The 25,223-nt window shown below is 32.7% G+C and overlaps 2 protein-coding genes across 2 annotated transcripts in view; both read right to left on the bottom strand.

Annotated features, from left to right (window-relative positions):
- LOC115986994 (probable RNA helicase SDE3) overlaps positions 1-25,223 on the bottom strand; it is a 58,510-nt gene that overhangs the window by 11,801 nt on the left and 21,486 nt on the right. The gene's annotated exons all lie outside the window — the stretch shown is intronic.
- On the bottom strand, positions 16,335-23,149 carry LOC115986995 (probable RNA helicase SDE3). Its single transcript, XM_031110433.1, has 3 exons — positions 22,413-23,149; positions 19,650-19,871; positions 16,335-17,474 (listed from the first exon to the last, which is right to left on the bottom strand). The coding sequence occupies exons 1-3, from the start codon at positions 22,983-22,985 to the stop codon at positions 16,533-16,535; spliced, it is 1,737 nt and encodes a 578-aa protein (XP_030966293.1). The 5' UTR covers positions 22,986-23,149; the 3' UTR covers positions 16,335-16,532.

Below are 25,223 nucleotides of genomic sequence, written 5' to 3'. Positions count from 1 at the left end.
TGCAAGTCTCCAACATTTTTTCTATACAAGGTGACATCTTGAATGGGATCACCCTCAAAATAGAAAGATTTGTGGATGTGGTCATGGGAGAGATAACAGGTTTAGCTTCTAACATATTAGTTCGGCGGAGAAGATCAACAATATAACGCTTCTGAGAAAGTAAAATACTAGAGGTATTTTTTATAACCTCAACACCAAGAAAGAAATTCAAATCACCCAATTCCTTAATAGCAAAGTCAATCTTCAAGAAATGAATAAGCATAGAAATTGTTGAAGGACTAGAACCAGTGATTATAATGTCATCCACATAGATGAGAAAGAAATTACTCACTCTCTAATGGTAATAAATAAATAAGGATGAGTTAGACTTAGTGTGTGTTTGTGTTCGCGTTTGCTGCGCTGCGTTGCGTTTTCTACGTTTTCTCTCTTTTTTTTTTTTTTTTTGTTCACGCGTTTTCCTTCTCACAAGCGGTTACTGTTCATGTACTGTATATGAACAGTAGCCGCAACATTTGACCAATTTTAAGTGAACAGTGCATTTGTGCACTGTTCACGGACCCACAAATTTCATTTTTTATCAATTTTTTCATTAAAAATGGGACTCACGGTACTATTCACACATTTAAAAATTATTTTGCTACACTGTTTTCAGTTTTCAGTTTTAGCAAAATAAGTTCTATCCAAACACACCCTTAGTGTGTGTTTGGGTTCACTTATACTGCGTTGCGTTTTGCTTTTTTTTTTTTTTTTTTTTTTTTTTTTTGTGTGTGTTTTCACGCGTTTTTGGAGCATTGCGGTTACTGTTCATTGAACAGTAACCGCAAATGTTGACTTTCTGTAGTGAACAGTGCACATATGCACTGTTCACAGACCCACAAATTTCATTTTTTATCAATTTTTTAATTAAAAATGGGTCCCATAGTACTATTCACACATTTAAAAATTATTTTGCTACAGTGTTTTCAGTTTTCAATTTTCAGTTTTAGCAAAATAAGTTCTATCCAAACACACCCTTAGAACTTTTGAACCCAAAGGCTAGGAATTGACTAGTGAGCTGTGAAAACTAGGCCCATGGTGCCTATTTTAACCCATAAAGAGCTTTGTTCAATTTACAAGTGTGATGTGGATACTGAGGGTGGGTGAATCCTGGTGGTTGGGACATATATACATCCTCAGAAAAATGGCCATGGAGAAAGGCATTTTGAACATCAATTTGCTGCCTAATCCAACCAAGAGACACAACAATGGAGAAAACAATATGTACAGTAGTGGGTGTTCGCGAAAAATAATTTGCAAGCGCACAGAATCGTAACAAGTAGTAAAGTGTTTTTAGAAAACGAATGTCAAACCCACAGGGATTAACTATGTTATTGAATACCGAAATTCACTAAATTAATTACTATTTGGAAAATCGAAAATAAATGGAATGTTCTACTATCTGAATTAAATTAAACTATTTAATAAAAATAAATCTACGAATAAAAAGAATTAACAAAGCATAAAAATCTAACAATGTAAAAATATAATAAGAATGGATCTAGAGCAGTTGATTTCACCTAACAAATCCCACACAATTTATTCTTCCTAATTATTAAATTCTAATAATCTTCCATTGATGATTAAAAATTCCTTAAGTATTCAATATCTTCTCTCGAATAATATCAAAAATATCTTCAAATAACAATTCCATATCTCTATGTGAATTTAATTAATTGGAGACTCATTATGTACTTTGAATTTTCTGAAAAATCACACTAATTGCAGTAAAGCATCTCTACTTTCGCTCAACTAATGGTGTTTAATTCTAGAACTAAAATAACAAATCACCTCTTGGTCTCATTGTCATTCAATTGATCAATCAATAATCCGTAAAAAGAAATATTAAGCATTAAGAATAAGAATTAAACACTCAATCATGGAAATATTAAAAATAAAATAACTCAGAATATAAATTGTGTGTTCATTGCTAGACTACATCAACGCTCTAGAAAATAAAATTTAGTTCATAATAAAATTGAAAAGAAAACAAATAAAACTTATGTCTTTCATCTGAATTGGTTGATCAACATGAAGCTCTCGCCCTTGTCCTCCTCTTCAGAGAGACTCCAAAAAAAAAATACTTCAATGTGGCACCCCCTTCCTCTTAGGTTTCTCCTCTCTCTTTTTTTCCCTAAAGAGCCTTTAAATTGGTCAAGGAATCCTATTCCCGTTTGGAGAAAATACCAGATTTTTAGGCTTCAATTAACTGACTATTTTGGCCCATTTAACTTCAGAATTCGGACTTTTGGTAAACTACAAAGTTGTATCCCTTTAAGTTAACTTTTCAGCCCAACTTGAATCATCTCGATTAGACATCTGAGCCCAAAGTTATGCTGAAAATACTAACTGATGTGCAGGCTGGAATCCTAATCCGAATTGGACTGAGATTTGGTGCAAATTTCCTTTGATTCCTTGCTCCAGTTGGACTTAAATTTAATTGGGTTGGTCTTCTTTTGAATTCATGCCTGGCTAGATGTAAGTTGACTTGATTCAATTGGCTTAGCCCCACTTTGCATGTAAAGCCCTTGTAGATTAATCTGAAATCTTCTCATTCCTTCAAAGCACAAATGAATAGATAAATCAATATATTACTAAAAGCTGAAGCGTAGCGTTTAATGTCGCTGCGCTCACGTTGTTCCACGTCAACAACCATGTCATCCCAATCCTTTTTTTTTTTTTAATTTTTATTTTACCTACAATTTTAAAACAATTTTTACAAGTTTCAGAATAATAAATCCCAGCCCTATAATAAATATATATAATAAATCCCAGCCCACTCTTTATCTATTTACTTCCACCATAAAGCCCAGCCCAAGGCCTTTTCAACTTAAAAGAAAGATTTGAAACCGTGGAACCTTGAAGGGTTGTGCGTGAGAAGCACAGTGTGATACGCTTCAGCTCTATGTTTTCACAGTAACGGTTTCAAGGACAACCAAAGAGTCTGAAAATCTCCCCACCTTCCTGCTCTACAGTTTCATAGTAACGGCCGCTTATCTGAGTTCCTTCCTTGCTGTCTTCCTCTCCTCACAATATATAAATACTTACAGAACCTGGCTGATTCAGTTAGGTATCTCTAAACCCCAGTTCTTTTTGTGCTCCATTATTTTGCTTGATGTTTTTGGTTTCCCTTTTTGCATTTTGTTACTGCCTCTTTCGTGGTATGGTGTGGATGATTGTTATGGTGGTCGTGGTTTTTAATTGGTGCACTGTCTGACAGAAGCTGCAGAAATACTGCCAGTAGTTTGTCTTTTGATTTATATGGATTGTTAGTAGTGGTTTGCTGCCTGTATGTTTTTTCTCTAACAAAGTGAATTTTAATCTTATGTCTTTGAAATTGTATTTGTTGCTATAATATGCTTGAATTAGGGTTTATTATTTTAATTGCCTTGGTCATTATAGGATGATTTCAAAAGGGAAAGAACAACCAAAAGTTGAATTAATATGTGATCATACAATTATTTGTTGTGGCATTTCCCCCTCTCATAATTGTGGGTATGGGATGAAGACTATGTTATCTTTGTTTTGATCAATGAAAGACCTCGCACAATCAGAATGAGGAAGGGATGCAATGCTGTAATGTTCTTTATGTTTTGCTTTCTGGAAAATTGTAATGTATTTTTTGGTAAAAATGGTAGGTGTATTGTAGGACTATCAAGCCAAATTTGAATGCTACCTAAAGGATAAAAAATAAAAATAAAATTAAGTCTGCTAAGTGCTAAATTAGCCATGATAATTGATAATAAGATTAGATTTGGGATTGGTTTATAATTTAGCGTGTGTTTTGAATTGGATTAATTGATGGACTATCCATTTTATTTCTATTCATAAAATTTTAATGGAATTGTTTTGGATAGCTAGAATGCTAAATAGAGTGGAGGATTGCATCGCAAATCTATTTTATTTCATGCAAATTTCAGAGCATTTTATAACAATAAAACCATCATAATATCATAACCGTAATCATTAGTAGTGGCATTAGCAACAAAACCAGAAGTTCCAGTTGGATTTGTCATGTGGTTTCACATTCAGTTGTTCTTTTCCATGTGTTCACAAAAAATTAACTAAAGGTATCCATGGTTGAATTGTTAACTAACAGCTCCTACCCATGTATAAGAATTTTGTTATGAAGCCTATTTGAATGCAAAATATCTAACAAAATGTATGACAGAAAGTGCAGTACATGTTTCTAATGCATCTTCTAGCCACTCGATAATTTAAGTTAACAATGACAATGACACTGGAAGTGTCACTTAGGATGAATCTTCTAAATCTAGCCACGTGATATATAGCTTATGCACAATTGTTTAATTCATTATATGTGATTAGTTTAACTCTATTCAATTTAATAGAAAATTGTCATCCAAAATTTTAATCAAAGTCAAAGGTTTGTGTTAATTTGTCATCAACAGAATGTCCTCTGTTCTTGATTTCATAGATGCCATAGTTAAAAGCATATGAAACTTGATATATGCGTTTTGTAATTTCAAAGTGGCAAGTGGTGTTGTGGACCTCTTAAGGATGATACAATCAATTTTTTTGACCTTTGAGACCCCGATGCTCTAAAGGTGAAATTTTCATAACTATGTGGGGTTACTTTGATTTGCTTGTGATTGTAAACAAATATTTTGTTGAAGATTCATGGAGTTAATATTTTTAGCCACTGTAACACATAAGGGTTCAAATAAAAAATCATGTCAAAATCCAAGACTAGATTGTGATTTATATAATATCTGTTTCAATCTCTCTCTCTCTCTCTCTCTCTCTCTCTCAAGAAAACCTTGACACTATTTTCTGTTTGTTTGTCATTGTTTTTTATTTATTTCTATTTAAATCTTTCATATTGAGGGCAAGTTGTACATTTTGGTGATTATGCTGAGGTGTGAAAATTTCCATATTGAAGTTGATGAGGATGTAGTGATATATGTGTAAAAAGACGAAGATGTGTTATCATGAAATCACTCAGTGAACATTTTTTCAAGAATTTTTGAAGTTGATGAAATATTTTCCTCAAATTGAGAAGTTTTAATTAACTGCATACTTTTTTTAAAATCTATGCCTCTTATGTCATGTCACTACTATTTAAGCACGATGAGCTAAGGAAAAAGAAATCAACATTGAGATTAGTGTCTACGACATTTTTCAGCAACCATCTTGATGCCTTAAAACATGGTTAATTAATTATTTCCTAGATGTAGCCTTATATACATCATTAAGTTCAATAATTTAGTTGATTCTCAAAAAAGTTCAGTAATTTAGTCTTCTTATGAGGTCCATTCTGTGAAATAATTGCTACCAAAGGCCAAGCTTCAAAACATGGTTATATACATAATACATTTCGAAGTACAAAAAAATAAAACTGCTATTGTTTTGGGTCTTTTGTCTATTGATCTCATTCAAAAGGAAGGTGTTAACTGTAATTATAGCAATTGGAAAATCAATTGGGGAGCAATAAGTTATTTAATGAATTTTTGATAGAAATTCACTTGCTTGGTAGTGGAAGGTTTTAACACAAAGTTAAAGAGTAAAAACAAAGGTAGATTAAAAGCAAAAAAGGAGGGAGATTAAAAAGAATGAGGTTGGTCTAAAAAACTATTATAGTTTAAGTTTTTGGGTTGGTCTTACCTTGTGATATTTTAATTTTTAATGGAACTGCATAAAGACAGGAATCTCCAAATAGTCTTAGAAAAATGGTCTTCATGATACTTGTGTGAACTTACTTACCAAGCAGGAAGACACTATAGATAGATGACATAAAATATTATATATTTTTTTAGTGTTTGAGTGTGTATTTGCATGTGAGTGTTTGTGTTCATTTATCAAAAGTTTAAAAAAATGAAAAAAAAAAAAAAAAGGGGTCTTGGTGTTCAATGATGTGGACACCTGTCACCATTTTGATTACTATTTTACTTACTAGTTGCTCACAAGTTACCTATTAATTTACATGATTTGACACTGGATTGTTTTTTCAAGTTTTTCTAACTTTTAATTATATATAAAATGAAAAGGCTTTGCTAAAATATTCTTTACATTTTTATTTGGTTGTGTAGGTTGTTCATATTTTCTACCAGTTGATTAAGGAATATCTATTAAATTGCAAGTTCAACAGCTATAAAATGAAAAGGCTATGCTAAAATATTTTTTATATTTTCTTTTGGTTGTGTAGGTTGTTCATATTTTCTATCAGTTGATTACGGATTCTCTGTTAAATTTCAAGTTCAACAGCTAGATTGTTTCGTAAAGTATGTCCAACTCTCAATTAATGAAATGGCTATTAAAAAATTGAAGATTATATTATCTTTTTTTGTGCTAAAATAATTTTTATATTCTCTTTTGGTTTCTACCAAATTATACTGGATTATCTATTAAATTGCAAGTTCACACAAGCTGGAATATTTCTTCAGGTCTCTCTAAAATGAAATGCTTTGCTAAAATAGTCCTCATATTATTACTAGGGTGTTAATATTATCCACCAGTTATTTGAAATGATTTTTTGCTATAATGACGGTTAAATGATGGTTGGTAGGGCTTAAGTAGTAATACATTGAAAATTATTCAAACTAATAACACAATCATAAATAATAATAATAATAATAATAAATCAAAAATTTATCACGCGCAACGCGCGGGTCTGCGACTAGTATAAATAAAAATCAAATCAAATCAAAAGAAATAAAGGAAAACTAACAATTTTAATAAATAAGAGGATAATAAAAATCATGTAAAAATTACACTTATCAGTGGGTTTAACAACAAGATTGAAAGTCTCACCAAAAACAATTGCAGGTTGTTGGTGAAAACCTTTCACGATGAGGTGAGCTTTGTATCTCTCAATTGAACCTTCAGCATGATGATTGACTCAAAAAACCCATTTACAACCAATAACACTACAAGCAACCCGAGAAGGAACAAGAGTCCATGTCCGATTTATGAGCAAAGCATCAAATTCCAGATTCAAAGCTTCACGCCACTTAGGATCTTTAACAACAGAACTATAGCAAGTGGGTTCAAAGGAGCAAACACCATCAGTAAGAAGAGCATGAGGGATCGGATAACGAATAGTACCATTAGTGAAGGTTTTTGGTTGGTGATATTGTTCTTGGATCAGGTGGCCATGGGGTGAGTTGGTTGAGTAGGTGCATCTAGTTGTGAGTGTGAGAAGTTTGTATCAGTGAAGAAGAAAAGAGAAAAGATGTAGAGGGGTCAATGGGTGTGGGCTGTAAGGACAATTGAGAGTCAAGTGATGTATCAAGTAGAGGAGTAGGCCCAGTAGAGGAGAGGTCCATTGTGCGTGGCCCAAGAGAGAGAGGCAAGGACTCTATCGCTTGATTTTGTGTGGAATAAGAGTGGTAGCAAGAGAGAGCAACATGACTAGGTTTATTGCAGACTTGATAGACAAGCCGATTGTTAGAAGAGGAGCTAGTGTAGCCACGACCACGTCCCCTGCCTTAAGAAGTTTTATGATTTGTTAAAGGAGAACCATGGCCAGGTTGATGTGTTGGACAAGTATGGTGACCACCACAGCCACTTCTTAAGGAATTTCCTCGGTTAGCAAAATTTGCTACAGCAAGAGTGAGATCCGCGACTGGCTGATTTTGTTCTAGATGCACTTCATAGGTTAGTAAGTGCCCATACAAGTCCTCAAGGGAGAGAGGATTAGCACAAGTGGTCACAGAGGCAACAAAAGAGTTGTAGTCAGACCCAAGTCTAGTCAAAAGGAAAGATACAAGCTCAAAATCATTCAATGGTTGGTCAACTGCAGCAAGAGTGTCAGCCAGATTTGTAAACTGGTGAAAGCAATTAGCAATTGAAGAATTACCTTTCTTCAGTGTGGCAAGCTGATAATGAATCTGCATTGTTTGAGCACGAGATTGCGAGGTGAACATGCATTCTAATGATGGCCAAACATCAAGAGAAGTAAGGCATTTGACCAAATGGGTGAGAATCTTTCCACAGAGAGAGGAGATAATAGATAATAGCATCGAGAATCATCTGATCTAGCAGATGCCAGTGTTGATACTCTGGATTTTAGAGAATTTGAGTAGCACCATTTGCTGCAACAACGATGGTTTACGGTGTAGTTCCATCCAGGTAGCCATAAAGATGTTGCCCTTTCAAATAGGGAACAATTTGAGCTTTCCATAACAGGTTGTTGTGACGGGTTAGCTTGTTGGTAATCAAATAATGAATGGTAGTGAGAGTAGTGGGAGGAGTGGTAGTGGCAATGTTGGTGTTGGCAATGGAGGATGAAGAAGATGATGAAGCCATTTTTTATTTATTTAAAAAGACATATGTCACTTATAGCTCTAATACCATGTAAAAACAAATAAGTGCAAGATAATGATTGAATTTTCTAGCCTTCACCAAATCAGTGTTGGCTGTGCTACATATATATAATACATGTTTGAATTACAAATTACAAGAGGATAAAGTTACAGTTAGAAGAAGTTTGAAATAAAAAAGAAGTCTATCTTTAACAGTTGTTCTTCTCACTAGCCCGATTGTTATCTGCACAACTCTTTTGAGTTTTGGAATTCAAAGTCTCCTCTTTATCACAACTAGCTTGGATTTGTATTTTGGAGTTGTTGTTGATCTTATCCTTAACATTAACTTCAGCTATAGTAGGAGAGAGAGAGAGAGAGAGAGAGAGAGAGAGAGAGAGAGAGAGAGAGAGAGAGAGAGAGAACTATTTAACTTCTTGAACATAAATAGTTAATATATCACCTATAGATAATTAATACATAAAAATAAACACAAAGATTTAATGAAGTGAAAAGTTAAATGAAAAAAAAATTATATTTACTTTTCATGGCATACATTTAAACGATGTTAATACTTAGATTCTTTCTCTATACTAGATTTTGTATAGAGGTTTGGGAAGCAATCAAAGTTAGTCTTGAAATTGGATAGAAGGCTTTAATTGTACTAATTTGAAATTTAGAGGACTTAATTGAATGAAAGTAAGTTAGAGGATTGACATGAATTTTAATCAAAGTTAGAGGGTGCAATTTGCATTTTAGTCTTAGGGTTGTTTGGTTAGAGGGGTGGAAAAGTGGGAGGATAGAAAAGATTTTAATTTTTCTCATCTTTGTTTGGTTGGGAGTGGAAAAGTAGAGGAAAGGAAAAATGAGTTTGTATAAATTTACTCATCTACCATTGTTAAAAATGATGCTCAATTAAAACAAAAAAGTGAGAACCAACCAAAAAAAAAAAAAAAAAATCACCCAAATTTATTAAAAAAAATAAAAATCATGTCCTCAGAAAAATCTCATCTAGTTAAATAAAAAAAAACTATCATGCCCACGGCCCTAGGAAATCAAAAGAAATGAAGAAGAAGAAGAAGAAGAAGAAGAGGCAACATTACTGCCCAGAATAAAAAAGGGAAAAAAAAAAAAAAAAAGGTGGCAACTAGACAAAACCCATGTGCGAGTGCACATGAGCATTTTTGTCAATCAAGAAAAAAAATGCATCCCTACCTAGTTTTCTCCCCATTTTGGAGAGAAAAAATTGGTGGGGAGCTTGGGGAGAAAAAATGCATTTTAGTGGTGCATCCGGGGAGAAAACACCCGAGCCCCACCATTTTTTTTTCCTCTCTTCCCTCCAATGAAACACCCACAAAAAATTTTTCTTTCTTATTTTCTCTCATTTTTTTTTTTTTTTTTCCCATCCACTTTGAAATCCACCCAACCAAACATACCCTTATTGGTGTGTGTGTGTGTGTGTGTGTGTTTTTTTTTTTTTTTTTTTTTTTTTTTTGCGGAAATACTATTTTCACCTCATTTCCATTTTCATATTTTACTGCATTTTTGTCCCTACCGTCATCTCACTAATGGAAATAGTTTATGTGGCAAACGAAGTGCACCGTTGGCACAATAAATGCTAACGTTAACATTAAAATAATAATAAAATATTTTATTTAGCATTTTAAAAATGCCACATCATCTTTTAAAAATAAAAAATTAATTTATGAATTTTAACGAAATGAAAAAAGAAGAAGTAAAAAACAGAAATAAAAACCAAAAATCATATAAATTGAGATCTAGCTTTATCTTGAGAAAGAACAAATAAGAACAAAACCCAAAAAATTTAAAACCCAAAAACATCTAGGTGGACTTTAGAATCGTTTGATCTTAATCAATTATTTGTTAATCTAATTGAAGAACACAAAAGTAAGAAAAGAAAAAAAAAAGACAGTACCTAAATTCTAAAACACACAAATTCAAGACATACATAAGAGACAACTTGCAATATCAAACTCAAACACACACGATTAACCAAAACCCAAAAATACCACGGATTGGTTACAAAAAAAGATTTTAAAAAAATCTAGATGTGAGATGAGAGAAAAAAACCCAAATTGAGTAGGAAAATAAAAACTAGATCGGTATTTTGAACATCAAACTTTGCAACCGAAACAACATTGTTCTTCCTACTCTCCATCCCTCTAGCTAAACACTAAGCACCCAAAATTTTCAAAACCTAAAGAGTACAAACCCAGAAAATTAACACAATTAAAACTAACCCATAAAATTAACACTAAACATTGGCCACAACAATAAGATCGGCGGAACAAAAACCACCACTCCTAATACATCAAAACCCACATCACCAAACACACACTTCTTCAATCTAAGCACGGCAGATGTCGTACACTTGAATGGCAAAGGAAAGCAGGATCGTACTTGTTTTTCTAGGCTTGTTTGGACTACCAAAATCACTTTGAAACCCAGAACCCGACAACCACAATTCTTGAATCACTCCCCGTTTGGTTGATCTTGAACCCACATGCCGCCGCCAGCCATGCCATGATAGCAACTGGTCTCAACATCTTCTTCTAACACGGATCAAACCAATCTTAGCCTCTCTCTTTCTAATCCATATCAAATCCATCAAACCAATATCTCAAGACCAGAGAGAGATAAAGTTTGAGATGAGATGAGAGAGAAAAAAGTTTGAGCTAAAAGTGTGGCCGTGTGGTTTGAAATTAGAAAAAAAAATTATCAGCTTTGATGTTTTGGTGTAGTGTGTGTTTGGCAAAAATTATTTTTGTCGACTTATTTTATTATTCAACTTATTTTTTCTACTATTCAAAGGCCCTACTGCACATTTAAGTATTATTTATGGATCCCAGTATACTATTTCAACTAACTTTTACCTTTATCTACCGTACTTTTAGCAAAAAGTTTTCAATTTCACCAAGATAAGCGGATCCGAAACAAACTCATAATGTGAAGGGTTTTATTTTGGACTTAATTTGTGTTTAATTTTGTGTTGATGTGGATAACTGATAGATGTTTTTGGATTTTGAATTTTCTAGGTCTGTGTTCTTGTCTGTTCTTCGTCAAGATAAAGCTAGATCTTAATTTATATATTTTTTGTTTTTTCCTTCTTTTTTTTTTTTTTTTTTCATTTAGAGTTAAAACTCATAATATTAATTTTTATTTTAAAAGATGTCGTGACATTTTAAAATGCTAAATAAAATATTTTATTATTATTTTTAATACTAACGTCAGGCATTTAGTGTGTTAGCAATCAGCCGTCCATTGGCCACGTAAACTATTTTCGTTTGTGGATGACGGCAGGAGAAAAAAACAAGATCGCCTCTTGATTTTAGGGACTAAATTGGAAATAGAGGTGAAAATATAGATAAAAATAATTATTTTCCTTTTTTTTTTTTCTTTAACTAACTAAGAAAAGCATTAAAAAAAAAAAAAGAAGAAAAAAAAAAAACCATAACGGGCCAAGCCATCTCAAGCCTGTCCCAAGAAGGCCCAACAGGACAAATGAGTTTCAATTCAAAAAGTTTATGTTTGATCCAAAATAGAAAACCTCCAAAGCAAATAAGTTTAATTTCAAAATAATAAACCTCCAAAGCAAATAAATTCAATTTCAAAATAATTCACTTGGTAATTCTTTAAATATAAAAAATAACCAAATAAGCTAAATTCCACATTTCTACTAGTTTTAAATATAAATGAAAATATCAAATAACTTGATCTACCTCCACAACACCTCGATCTCCATATCATTAATTACATAATTTAGATTATGACCCGTGTATTGCCCCCCATGTGTGGGGTCACTAAAATTATTTCATGTGAAGAGTAGTAACAACCTAAATCCTTATCTTAACGTTAAAACACGGTTGATTGGTAGGAAAACCGCCTCCCTTCTTATGTTATATGTGGCATTAAATGCCACTAGTCAATTACATAGAAAATGATTTTTTATTTTTTTTTAAAGAAATGAATTCAAAAATTATTTAATAAAAAAAATTACCTTTATTTTTCTATGTCCGTTTTGTTTATCTAAAATGGTTGATTAGAACAAATTTTACAAATTTTTTTCACAATTTTAGAGAGAGAAAATTGTGATTAATAAAACATTATTTTCACTTGGTACCATCACTAACATCATTTTTATTATACACCAATTATAACCTATCAACTTAGTAGCAGGAACTCTTGATATTGACAAAGGGGAAAAATGGGAGAGATGTGAAGGCTGAAGCATACAGTGTTTGGGTAGCAATAGGGTTTTCTACAATGGGACTTCTAAGTGTCTGTTTGAGATCAGCTTATATAGCTGAAATTGAAAACTTTTTGCTGAAAGTACAGTAAATAAAGCTAAAAGTACTATAAATAAAGTTAAAAAATAGCTGAAATAGTATAGTGAGACCCATAAATAGTATCAAAAAGTATAATGGAGCTCATGAATAATAGAAAAAATAAGCTAAATAGTAAAAAAAATGGCTTAAAATTAGCTTTTTAAGCCAATGCCAAAAGCACACTAAGTGTGGTAATATGTATGTTTTAACCAATGCATATTAAAGGCTATTCGGCTACTCAATTCAACACCTTGATCCATGTACCAATGGATAGGCTGATAGTCCTGATTTGGGAGGTGCATAGAGTTTCTTTTCCAAACAATTTGGGCCATGTCTATTCGAACTCTAGGTTGGGCTAATTAGGCATTTAAGTGGGCCTTTGTGGCTACATCACATGGTATATAAAGCGACTGAGATTTCATTCAACTGTTTTTTTTTTGGGTAGGGTATAAAAACAATTTCATTCACGCATTACCTGGTATCTAAACAAAATTCGATAATCAAACATAATATCACCTGAAATTCATTAGAGCTATTGCTTTTGCATCATGATTCACATAACTAGTCGTTAACCCGTGCGATGCACGGAAAAACTATTAACTCTGAAAAAAAAAAAATTCAACAATTAGTAAATAGACATTTTGCTAGTTAGTATTTTTTTTTTTTTAATATAAAAAAATGAAGAAATATTTAACTTCTATACTTTTCTATAGTTTGGAAGTGTTGTCCAACATTGAATGTTATTGAGTTGCAAGTGCATAGTTACCGAAACCTACAAAGTAATTTACCATTATTAAATTAATAAAACAAAACTTCCAATAATTATATATACACATACAATGAAAACTAATATAAATTGCAAATATATAAACAAAGACCATGATATGAGAAAGACACACCAAATTTCAAATTTGAGCAGTAATATGACTTTCTCATAGTAATAACAATATAGACAATTAAAAACATAAAACAATACCAAAATTATAATACGTAATTCCATTATCTTTTATGTTGAATCCAAACAAATAATTAATCAACCAAAAATCATAGCTTTTAATAAGGAAAAAAGAAATCACATGAACCTAAATAAAAAACATTTAAGGTGAAGAATTAAGATCAACTACTGTGACGCAAATATAAAAAACTCCAAGACTTAAAACTTCAAAATTTATAGAATCTCCAAATTCTACTTTAAAACCAAACCAAATTCAACAAATTTATATATAACATACCAAATGAAAATTTATCGTTAAGTGAACATGCTTTTCAGATCAAACTAAAGAATTAGAAAACAGAGATTATGTACTCTGTATACCAAATTATATGTGACATAGGACTACCGTAAAACATTATTGCACCTAAAAGAAAAATTAGATTAAAATAAAAACTACTAATTCTCTTACCTGCTAGGTTGTGTTCCTAGGAAACCTACAAAATAAATAAAAAATAAAAGATAAAATAATAATAATAATAATAATAATGAAGAACCATCAAATAAACAATTTTTTATTCCATGGATGGTGAGTTCTTCAAACATACGTCAAAGTCCATTAATAGCTATGTCAAAATTTGGGTTAGCCAAATCCACCGAAAAAATGGTGTTTGATAATAGATTAAGTGTGGTCTTGAAAGCAGCTCTCCCAATATCTACTGCTTCGCTGCTTTGATGAGTATCAGCTAGGAGGTCTTGCACTTTCTTGTGCCTTACAGTTTGGTTAGCATCAAGTGTCTTGTTGGCAAATAGTTGATCCATGCATATTCTATGAAGGTTTCTCCACCGGGTTGAAACAGATGTCCTGCGTAGGTTCTTAGAGGAAGGGAAGAGTTCTCTTTTTTATGTTTTAGTAGTAGCAAAATAGCGTGTAGTATTCTTTTTTCGTAGTAGCATGTCTTTTTTTTTCTTTTTTTCTTTTTAAATGATAATGATGAGTTTGAGTTTAAGTTGGACTTGTTAGAGAAATAGAATTTCACTTCTTATTAAGTTTGGACTAAGAAAAAATAATTTTATTTAAATATTGTGCTGATATGGAAAATTGTGAGAGTTTCAGAGGTTTCGGTTTTATATATAACTAGTCGCTAACCCGTGCGATGCACGGGAAATGTATTGAGTACAATATATAATTTAATCTTTGTTTATTTTACTACAACACCAAATTAATTGAATTTGTAAAATAAAATCATATAGCTAAAACATTTGTTAACAGCTATACGTTTCAGACATTTATTAAACTATATTATTATTATTATTATTATTATTATTATTATTATTATTATCAACTTAACAGTATTTTAATATATGATACCAACATGCTTCAAGAAAATGTCCAACACTGAAAACAATTTCGAAAACAAACTCAACTAAACAGTTTGATGAATAAATATATTACAATCTATAATATAAGCCAAGAAATAAACTTTGAAACCAATATGAACAAAATCCAAGTCAAACAAAACCATTTCGATCATTAAGAATATGACTCACTAAAGTCATGAAAAACACAGGATTCATTACCAAAAAAAAAAAAGCATCTTTAGTCTTTATAAATTTTGCCTAAGTACCCAGATACGATGACACATACTCACACAAAAAGAGACATAAACACGGACAATTAAAGAAAAAATATAGGAAAAAAAAGTTAGGAATAGAAATATAAGATAAAGATGGGTTACCCTCAAAAAGAATAATCCATGGATATTCATTGAAATCTTCTAGATAATTTTTGATAATAGAAAAAATAAAACCCAAAAGTTATGATGTTAAAACTTCCAAAAGGCCAAAAAATTTTTTTTTTAAAAATCAGAAGATTCAAAACTTCAAAAGTATTGAAATAAAACAATATATATATATAAAATTACGCAATAGAGAAATACAATAGAAAGAAGGGAATCCATGATTATAGCTTTTCCACTTATGTATTGGACTCCTCTCATTCTTCGGTCAATGCATCAAGGTTAGGGTTATTTGATTTGTTCAATAAAAATTTGAAGATTTAATTAAAAGATTTAGTTTAAATAAACAAAACAACAATTGACAAACTTATAAGAAAAAATTTCAACAAATCTATAATTTTTATTGAACAAATCAAATAACCCTAACCTTGATGCATTGACCGAAGAAGGAGAGGAGTCCAATACATAAGTGGAATATGTGAATTGTGAAGCATGAGCCGCCCTCAAAAAAAATCTTGAAGAAAAATAAGTTTTAAGGAGAAAATTGTGTTGCGGCAAAAATAAGTTTTTGGGGCTTAGGTTTTCTACGCAAGCAATTCTTAAATAGGAGAGAGTAGAGGCGGTGGGAGAGTGTCCTTATTTGGCTAGAAGTCTAATTTGCATTGGAAAAGGAAAACAGTGATGAGGTAGAAAATTTAATTTAATTTAAATTTAATTTAAATATTGTGCTGACGTGGAAAATTGTGGGAGCTTCAAAAGCTTCGGTTTTATATATATATATATATATATAGATAATAATAAATAATTATATATTATATATATATATATATATAGAGAGAGAGAGAGAGAGAGAGAGAGAGAGAGAGAGAGAGAGAGATGAATAAAAAGAAACAAAATTAAAAGAACATGAATGAAGTACAGATGGTAAGGAAAGTATTAGTCCCTGGAATCAAGAGATAAAACTAAACCTGTCATTTACAAAACACAAACTGTAAAGAACTATTAAAATAGATAGAAAGAGAGATGGAAATAAAATTAAAATATTTACATAGAAGGTCTTTGCAAGCATACACACACACAAAACTCAGATGACAAAGCAGGAAAAGACACGCACAGGTAGATACTAAGGTGGCAACATTTATACAAGTGCATCTTGCTGTTCACGAAAGAACAGTTGAAAACATGAAATTCAATAGCATGACTCCAAGCTATTTAGTATTTATAGCTCTGTGATGAACATTGGATTGGGGATTTGATATGGCCCAACTTCACGAAGTCTTTCAAAATATGACTTCCCCAATCCATATTTCCTTGCTATGTTAGAGCGGATCCAACCTGAATGGTTTCCGGGTGCACCAGTAACAATAACAGATGTATTCTCATTAGCAAAATTAGCCAAAGCTATTGTCGCTTCTGGCTCTGTGGTTGACGAGGCATCCACTAGAAAAATATGGCTAAAATGTCCAGCAGCTATGCCTTCATTGTGTAGTCGAAAGCTACTCACAAAAGTTGACAGAATTATCTTGAACTTCCGAAGTTTTTGGAGTGGAGGACATGCAAAACATTCATCTTTTACAGGACATGAGCGCAGAATGTCACTGGGTACTCCATCTATCTCTCGAAATGCAGCATTGGCTCGAAACATATCTGACTCTGGAATCCCCTCCCTCAAACTTCTCATTAGCACATCACATGTGCGGTTTATAGGTGCACATATAAGAATTCTGTTCTCTTGAGAGGTTTTATATATTTCAATTACTGCCTCACAGACAACCACTCCTGTTCTTGCTGACACTTTTTGTTCAGGTACATACATTGGCGCATTAGTGCTAATGAGCGGGCCCGCAAGAAGATAAGGTGGTGAACCCTGAAAGCTTAGAATCCGACGAACTGCATTCGATTCGTTTGTATTAAGCTTATCATAGGTATTACGCAGAGCTGGTGGGTTAACGATGTTCTTCCGAGGGACGCATTCAGGAAAAAGGAAGTTGTGGGATGAAGGATTTAATGCAGCTTCAACTGCTTGATGAGCCCTTTTTAGACAAACTCTGTTGAATGAGAAGCTGATGTCATATTTGCGATTTGTATGATGCTGTGAATGAAAATCATCTCCAAACTCAACTAATACACACTTGCTTTTCACCACACGATAGATAAAACCCTGCTTACCATTTAGACTGTTAGTGTTGTAGATAAGATCATAAGATGAAAAAACAGATGTTTATAAGCACTCTGACTGGATATGTAAATTCAACTACAATTAGTAGAATGGGCATACAATTCTGCATAATGCTATTAATATGAAATTATGAGGCCTCTTTTCTGGTTTTGTTTTTCTGGCTTTTTTCCTTTGTATGAAAAATCACCCTGAGATGTTGGGTGTTTTGGAATTGAGCCCTTCATCTTTATATAATTAACTAAATATAGCATAAAGTCCTGCAATTATGAATTCTCTTAGAGAGACTTCTGATGAAACATTTAAAAAAAAAAAAAAAAAAAACTCCCAAAATTTATTTTGTGTGAACATTAGGTATGGACTTTGATCTTCACCTGTCAAAAGTGGATAACTGTATGGCTGATAGGATAACATAGATCTGAGTAAACACATCACTGCACTTGATATATATTAGTTACAGAATTTGTCCATGTTTAGTCTCTCTCTCACTCTCTCTCTCTATATATATACTCTTAATGGAGTATAGATCTCAATAGTAAAGGTGCAGCCATTCAAGAGTTTTCTATTGTGGACGTAGGTTTTCAGGCTAAACAGGCTAAACTGCGTTAATTTCTGAGTGCTTCCACTTTCCCTTTCCCTTTCTCCTCTCACTCACTCTCAATTCACAATAACAATTTTAACATGGTATTAGAGCCATCTTAAGTTTGGTTTTCTCATTCCTTCTTTTTCTCCGATGCTCTTCCTCAACAGTGTAACTCTTCAACGGCTTCTCCATTGCCATTCAAGCATTGACTCTTCCAGATCCAGACATTCTGAACATCTTTTTGAGTCATTGACCACACCACTTGATAGATCTGAAACTGATATACAAAATGCCAAATGAATCACCACCACCAAACTCTTGCACCCCTCAAACCTGTTGTTGAACAACCACCACTAACGTTGTATTTTGCTGATGTCTTCCAGCTTCAGCGACGCTTTCCTTTTCTTTTGTATTCTGGCCAACGATGTCGTTTCCTGTGCTCGTCAGTGTCACCGTCCTCTGACCACAGTTTGTCAATGACCGCTGCTACCACCAGCATGTCTCATGTATGTCAACCTTCGGTCACCATTTCTCTATCAATGTCCCACTAGGCCACCAATTTATCCATCCTCCGACCAAAGTAGCCATCCTTTGGTCATTAGAGCAGCCATCCTCTTGAAGTAACTGTCTCATGCATTCCTTCAACCTTTGTTCCATTCGACATTGTGCCTGGTTCATTCTACATCATAAATCAAGTTGTCTTCGAGATTTCACCTTGAGTTTGAGGGGGATATTAAAGATACTTGTCCAGGTTGAATATACCTTTACAACTTGTAGTATTGCGCTACACTTAAGATTAGTCTATGGTTAGCCTAGGTCTAGTCTCTCAATGGGCTCATTGTATGATATGGTTCTCAATAGTAAAGATGTACCCGCCCTGAAGGGCTTTCCATTGTAGAAATAGGCTGTTAGGTTGAATCACGTTATTTCCTTAGTGCTTCTGCTTTCTCTTCTCTCACTCACTCTCAATTCACAATAATTTTAACTAATATTAATAAACTACTCAATAATTTATTATCCATTCAATATCACTTGAGGACACATCCTTGTTATAAATTTTGGCTCTTCAAGTAGCACATTTTTGCATTGAAGCAACCAAAGATCCTTGCTGCAAAATAGAAAAGCTCAAGAACCTGTAACCTCCTCTGGATTTCTCAAGTGAACCAGGGATACAATGAGGATACAGTACGGGTCATGTAGATTTTCCTGATATGCCAGACTACAATAGGATGATTTGTGGGGAGGTTTGGCTGCTCACTCATCAGTTATGCAAGACCAAACTAATCTAATGGTCAGATTAGCAAACTGTGTCACAAGGTTGAGGATTGGCCAGCTATATAACAGTTAAAGTCAGGTGCATAGAGCAGAATTCATAACAAAAAGGTCGTGGCCAGAGAAGAATTCATAAATCAATTTAATAATGTGATGCAAAAACCTTAGCTTCAGGTTAGTAAAGAAAGATTCAAAAAATGATGTATACTCAAAGAAAAACAAGTTATCTAAACATAAACTCAAGACCATCTCAAGCAAAATTATATGATTTGATCAAGTATAGGTTAATTGAAGAGTAAGCTTACCTGAAATGGCTCAACCGTTTTATCTGAAGGTCGTGCATAAACCATGTCCCTTGATAAAAGGAATGGCCGCTTCTCAGGAATAGAATCAATCTCAAATTCTACAAAGATTTTATCATCCTCCTCAGCACTTCCTTTAGAATTTTTTGATTTCTTTGATTTTTTATGAAGTGCTGCTTCCTCCAACTTCAATGTCACTTTCTCCAACAGGAAATTACTCCATTTCTAGTTCCAATAAAAGCATAAAGTTATTACAAGCCAGAGTGCAAAAGCATAGAGTATTCCATCAATCATAACATGTTGTTATGTTACTATGCATACTGCTTGAGATCATCAAAGAAGCAAAATATATATAATTTAAATTGTACGATGGAATGCAAAGAACAATGTAAAATACTCCCTCAAAAGATGTGTGATTTATAAGAAGTGCCAAAATGGGATCCAAAAGAAAGATAAAATTAAGAAACTTTAGAATAGTTGCTTTGTTCCTATGAAAGGTTTTAAGAAAATGGCTTGGTTCATTTACATTGCTACTCTCACTCATTTATACGGGATTTTTATAAATAAAGTAGAAAGATTCTTATTAATTCTAGGAACTCGGTGTCCATTTTATATCAGAATAGAGGATTGCTTTTGAATATTTATTTGTTTATGCCAAGAGCCTTGCAGCTCAATTGGTTGGCACCCCTAATATTTCTAATGGAGACATCTAGTGCTCAAATCCCTCTCCATTTAACTATCGAACTATCAAACAAAATATATATTTATTTGTTTATGATGCTCTCTGTTCAAATATTATTGTTGAGGGAGAAAAAAAGTAGAAAGTAATTATTTGATACACCTGCAATTGGATACCCTTTTAACAAGTAGACAAGTGTTTCCAACAGAGCAAATAAAAATATAATTGCTAAAGTTAGCACATAAACAAAATTTCATCATCTAGAAAAAATTCATCTTAAAAACAATAGAAAAATATGATTTCACTCTTTTTAATCGTAATCTAGAAGTTGATCTTGTGAATGCACAGAAGTATTTCATTTGAATGCTATAACAAACAGAACAAAATCGTTTCAATAGAACATAGAGCACATTGGAAGATCGATTCAGTAAATGCATAAAAAAAAATTCCCTGATTTCAGTAGATGCGTAAAAAAAATCCCTGATTTCATTGCATTTCATTACCTCTGCACCGGTCCAGGACTTATCTGATTGGATCAATTTCAAGTACAGGCCTTCTTCCAATCAAAAACTATGAAAGATTTGAAATAAAATCCTAAGCGTATATGTGATCAACACAACCAATTTAAATTTATTCCCATTCCTATCTGCAAATGCACAGACCCATTTGCAAATAGTAAAAAGAAATTTCTTACAGCATTTAAAGGCATGTTTCTCCATTGATTACCATAATATGAATTTTTGCCTACCAACAAACAGAATGCTGTATAATTGATGCTATGCACAACTAAATCAGTTTTGGCAACAGAGTCGCACAATATATTGAGTTACTGCATAAACTTAATATGTGCTTCAGACAAAAATTTTTATTTTCTTTTACTGACAGAAGCATGATCCCTTCACTCTCACACACACCATGTAAAGCACTGCATGTATGAAACACCCACAACTCAACTAAAACCCAAATCAAGAAGAGGATGACCAGAACGAGGCTATATTTACATTGTAAACCAGAAATACATTATACTGTTATTGACTCAGATCAGCTATCCTAGCAAAGTTGAGATGCCCACTTCAAAGATCAATTCAATCTAATTTTAAATGGTGCATGCATTATTTTTTTAATAATGAATATGATTGCATCATTTCTCCTTGTCTCTAGTAAGAGAGAGTTCCCAATTGGCTTTTCATGACATCTTTTCTATTGCAGAGTGTGTGTTGAAAGTTTAGGAGGCATTAAACTACAGCAAACAAGGCAAAGGGACTCATTTGCAATACAAACTTGAATGTCCAATCCAAAACTAAACCTGTATTACTATTTTTTTCCACTGATTTGCATCCCGTTATTATTTTTCAAATATATTTCTTTCTAGTTTTTCTATATTACTGATGTATATAAATGTTTATCAATATTGTTTGAAATTAATTTAGTAAAAAATAGGATCATGAAATTTTATCAGACAGTTCATAACTACATCAGTTAAACCTGACCCAAACACAACTCACTTAAGCTCCAGTTATTTTTATACTGCAGTGTAGTGCTAAATACTAAACAGGATCAGGTCTCAACCCATGCCTCTGTACCAGCTTAGCATATATTCATTTTGTAATATCCAATGTGTTTGGATGGAGTGGAAGGAATGGGGGGTGTTTTTAACCTATTTTTAATTCCCCCAGACTGGGGGAGTTTGGAGGGAAGGGGTTTCCACTTATGTTAAGAAAAAAAAAAAAATTATCAATTTATATCTATTTCTTAATTAAATTGAACAAAATAGGGGCAAACTTTTTAATTAATATGACATCTTGTCATTTCCCCTGCTTCCCATTTAAGTTTTAAAACATCCAAACAAAAGGAAGGGTTCTCCTATCCTCCCCTCTTCCTCCAAACTTCCAAACGCGTTGTTTGTCTCTACAAATACTCTCACCAATAGGACAAACCATACGTACCCATATAACTTTTGCTTGTATGCCATTCAATAACAAAATAATCATGAATTAGTAAAAATTAACTAAACAATTCACCAAAAACCAGAGTTCAAAGAAGATAGTATACCTAGTTAAATTTTGTTGACAGAGTAGTTAACTAACCTCCAAGTAGTAATCCTCAGCATATAACAGAGCAGCAAAATAAGCCTTGTAAGTTGAAGGAGACAAAGGCTGCTTCAGAACTTGAGGTGCAATGTCTCTCTTGACGAGACCTTTGATATCCTCAGGAATAGCATATATGGGTTCACCCTTTTCCCACGCATAAGTCGTCTTCCCTTCTTCATTTGTTACCTCGTTGGGAGCTGTATGCAGAATTGGCTTAAAAGCTGGTGGTTGCTTTGTGGAAGACGGAGATGGCCCAGAGGAAGAAGGCGGTGGCTTAGATGAATATGGGACCCCTGAAGGTGAAGATTGAGGTAGTTTATACGAAGTTGAAGAAGAAGAAGAAGCATATGGGGGTTCAGTGGTCTTGGGGTAAGATGCATATGATGTAGAAGAATCAACTGGAGTTTTAAGGGATGATGGAGATGGTTTTGATGAAGATCGGGATAGGTTTGAGGAAGATGCAGATGGTCTAGAGGAAAATGTAGGTGGCAATGGATTTGAACTGTAAGAAGAAAATGTAGGTGGCAATTGGGAAGAACTCTGATCAGGACTGCTGAAAAGGCCTCCCATTAGATCTAACACAATCAATCTCGTTTTACAACTAGTTTCTAAGCAAATTTAAAGCACATTCACCAACTACAAAGTAGAAGCATTCTAAGAAGATTCCTCTCTCTCTCTCTTTCTCCCTCTCTAGTGCTAGTAGAATAACTTTGGAACATGGGAAAGCTAGCTGAGTTGTGTGATACTGAATAAAGTCATAATAGCGTCCGAGGTTACTGGCCTTTTTGGCTCGCTCGTATTTGTAAAGACTTAAGAGTGAAGTAGCTATACCCTATACGTGATTATTTCTATACGTGATTATTTGGATTTGAAATTGGTGATGGCTTCATTTGTTTAAATAGCAATTCAAATTAAATAATTTTCCAAGTAGCATAAATATAATATCTCTCTCTCTTTCTCTCTCTCTATATAAGCTGAAACTCAGCATTTATTGTTGTTATGCTCTAGTTGAGCTACATCAGTATCTACATCATTATCCTATTTCTTTCCAATTTTCTATATTTTTTTTAATATTTACTCATTTTTTTAATATTTAGACTTTATCCAATATATATATATATATATATATATATATCTAAAAGTTGGAAACGTAGCATTTATTGAGTCACATCAATATCAACGTCATTATCCTATTTCTTTCCAATTTTCTATATATTTTTTTAACATTTACTCATTTTTTTAATATTTTGACTTTCTCCAACTTTTCTCCATTTCTTACCTTTACATCTCCCCATTACTCCATACTTTAATATCACTCTTTATCTTTCTCTTCATCTTCCCTTCTTTTGTCTCTTTTTATTCACATCATTTTACAATAAATTTATTATTCTCTCTTCCATTATTTGCATAGTTTTTCCTCACAAACAACATGTTCTCTCTCTCTCTCTCTCTTAATTTTTTGGTTGATTTTTTTTTTCTTGCATCTCTACTTTTGGTTGATGTGGTGTAATTTTGTATTTTAAGGTTTTTTTATTTTATTTTATTTTTATTTTTATTGTAATCTTATCTGCTATCATTTTTAAATAATTCTAATACATTGTACAATAACAAATTTGAAAACAGCCTATGCATCAGAAAAGTATTAAAAGATTAATTGTAATTGTGTAGTTGTTCCTAAGTTGCATTTTTTATAGTGGGTTAGTTTTAATGGGCAATGTGACGGTGAGTATAGGAGCGAATACGTTGTCAATATTATGAAGTTTGCTATTTTTGGTTTTTGCTGGTTGTTTTCTTGATCATAGGATTAATGGGTGTCTCTGGTTTAGCCTTTTAGGTTCTTCTATGTTATTGTTGTTGTTGCTGCTGCTGTTTTTTCCATTCTTTTCAATTAATTTGGTTGGCTAATTGGAATTTTAATTAATTTGGTTGGCTAATTGGAATAAGTTTTGGGAGTACTGGTTGAAAACTTTGTAAATTGTTGTATCTCGATTTTTTTTCCCTCCCAAATTTCGTGGACATTGCATATATGGGAAATGATTATTTATGCATGAGTTTTACAGATGGAAAGGGGTTTGTTGAAGAAGAGCATCCAAGACTAACTTCTCTAAATCCATTGAAAAAGATCAAAACAAACACTAAACTTTGATCCTCTACTCTACCCAATAAATAAATAAATTAATTAATTAAAGTAAACACTAAAAAGAAAAAAAGTGAGCACTAGATAGAGCTGGGAATTTTATTTGATACATGTAGAGAACTTTAAATCCTATTATTTTGCAAACTAGCCGGCTCCTCTCATGGATTTATACCATTTGACACTTGCAAAAAAGTGACAGAAGAATTATTTAGAACCTTAAAAAAAATGAAGGGTTGAGGAAATGGCAAAAATGGAAAGATAGTGGATCTGTATGTTTGAGTTATAGAGAAAAAGGGGATGGAAACAGACTATGAGAAATTGAGAGGGGCATTTATTGAAGTTAATGGGAAATACGAGATAGAACATTAATTTTAGAAAATTGATGATGTGGCCTATAGTGTATTTTTAGACTCTGGATCTATTTTGAATTAATGGTATAAGAATGGTGTAACTTGAATTCATCTCATATATATGTAAATATATAATTCATTTATTCTTTCTTGCAATTTTACTTTAGGTTGATGAATCATTGTTTTTTTTTTTTTTTTTAATAATATTATTTTGGGTTAATACAATTTGATTGTGTATTTTTTTTTTCCATCACAAGTCTTCTCTCTCCCTCTTATATCTTTTGTTTGATTTTTATTTTTTTATTTTTTTTTACATAATAC

Source organism: Quercus lobata, chromosome 4 (genome assembly GCF_001633185.2).
Source record: "Quercus lobata isolate SW786 chromosome 4, ValleyOak3.0 Primary Assembly, whole genome shotgun sequence".
Taxonomy (NCBI): domain Eukaryota; kingdom Viridiplantae; phylum Streptophyta; class Magnoliopsida; order Fagales; family Fagaceae; genus Quercus; species Quercus lobata.
This window is presented reverse-complemented; position numbering and strand designations above follow the sequence as displayed.

What these genes read in the sequence shown, in the direction of transcription:
- LOC115986995 (XM_031110433.1), bottom strand. Translation starts at nt 22,985, where the DNA reads ATGGGAGGCCTTTTCAGCAGTCCTGATCAGAGTTCTTCCCAATTGCCA. An exon ending in CTGAGGATTACTACTTGGAG is followed by an intron (nt 19,872 to 22,412) that starts GTTAGTTAACTA and finishes TATTGGAACTAG; the next exon opens with AAATGGAGTAATTTCCTGTT. An exon ending in AAACGGTTGAGCCATTTCAG is followed by an intron (nt 17,475 to 19,649) that starts GTAAGCTTACTC and finishes AATGGTAAGCAG; the next exon opens with GGTTTTATCTATCGTGTGGT.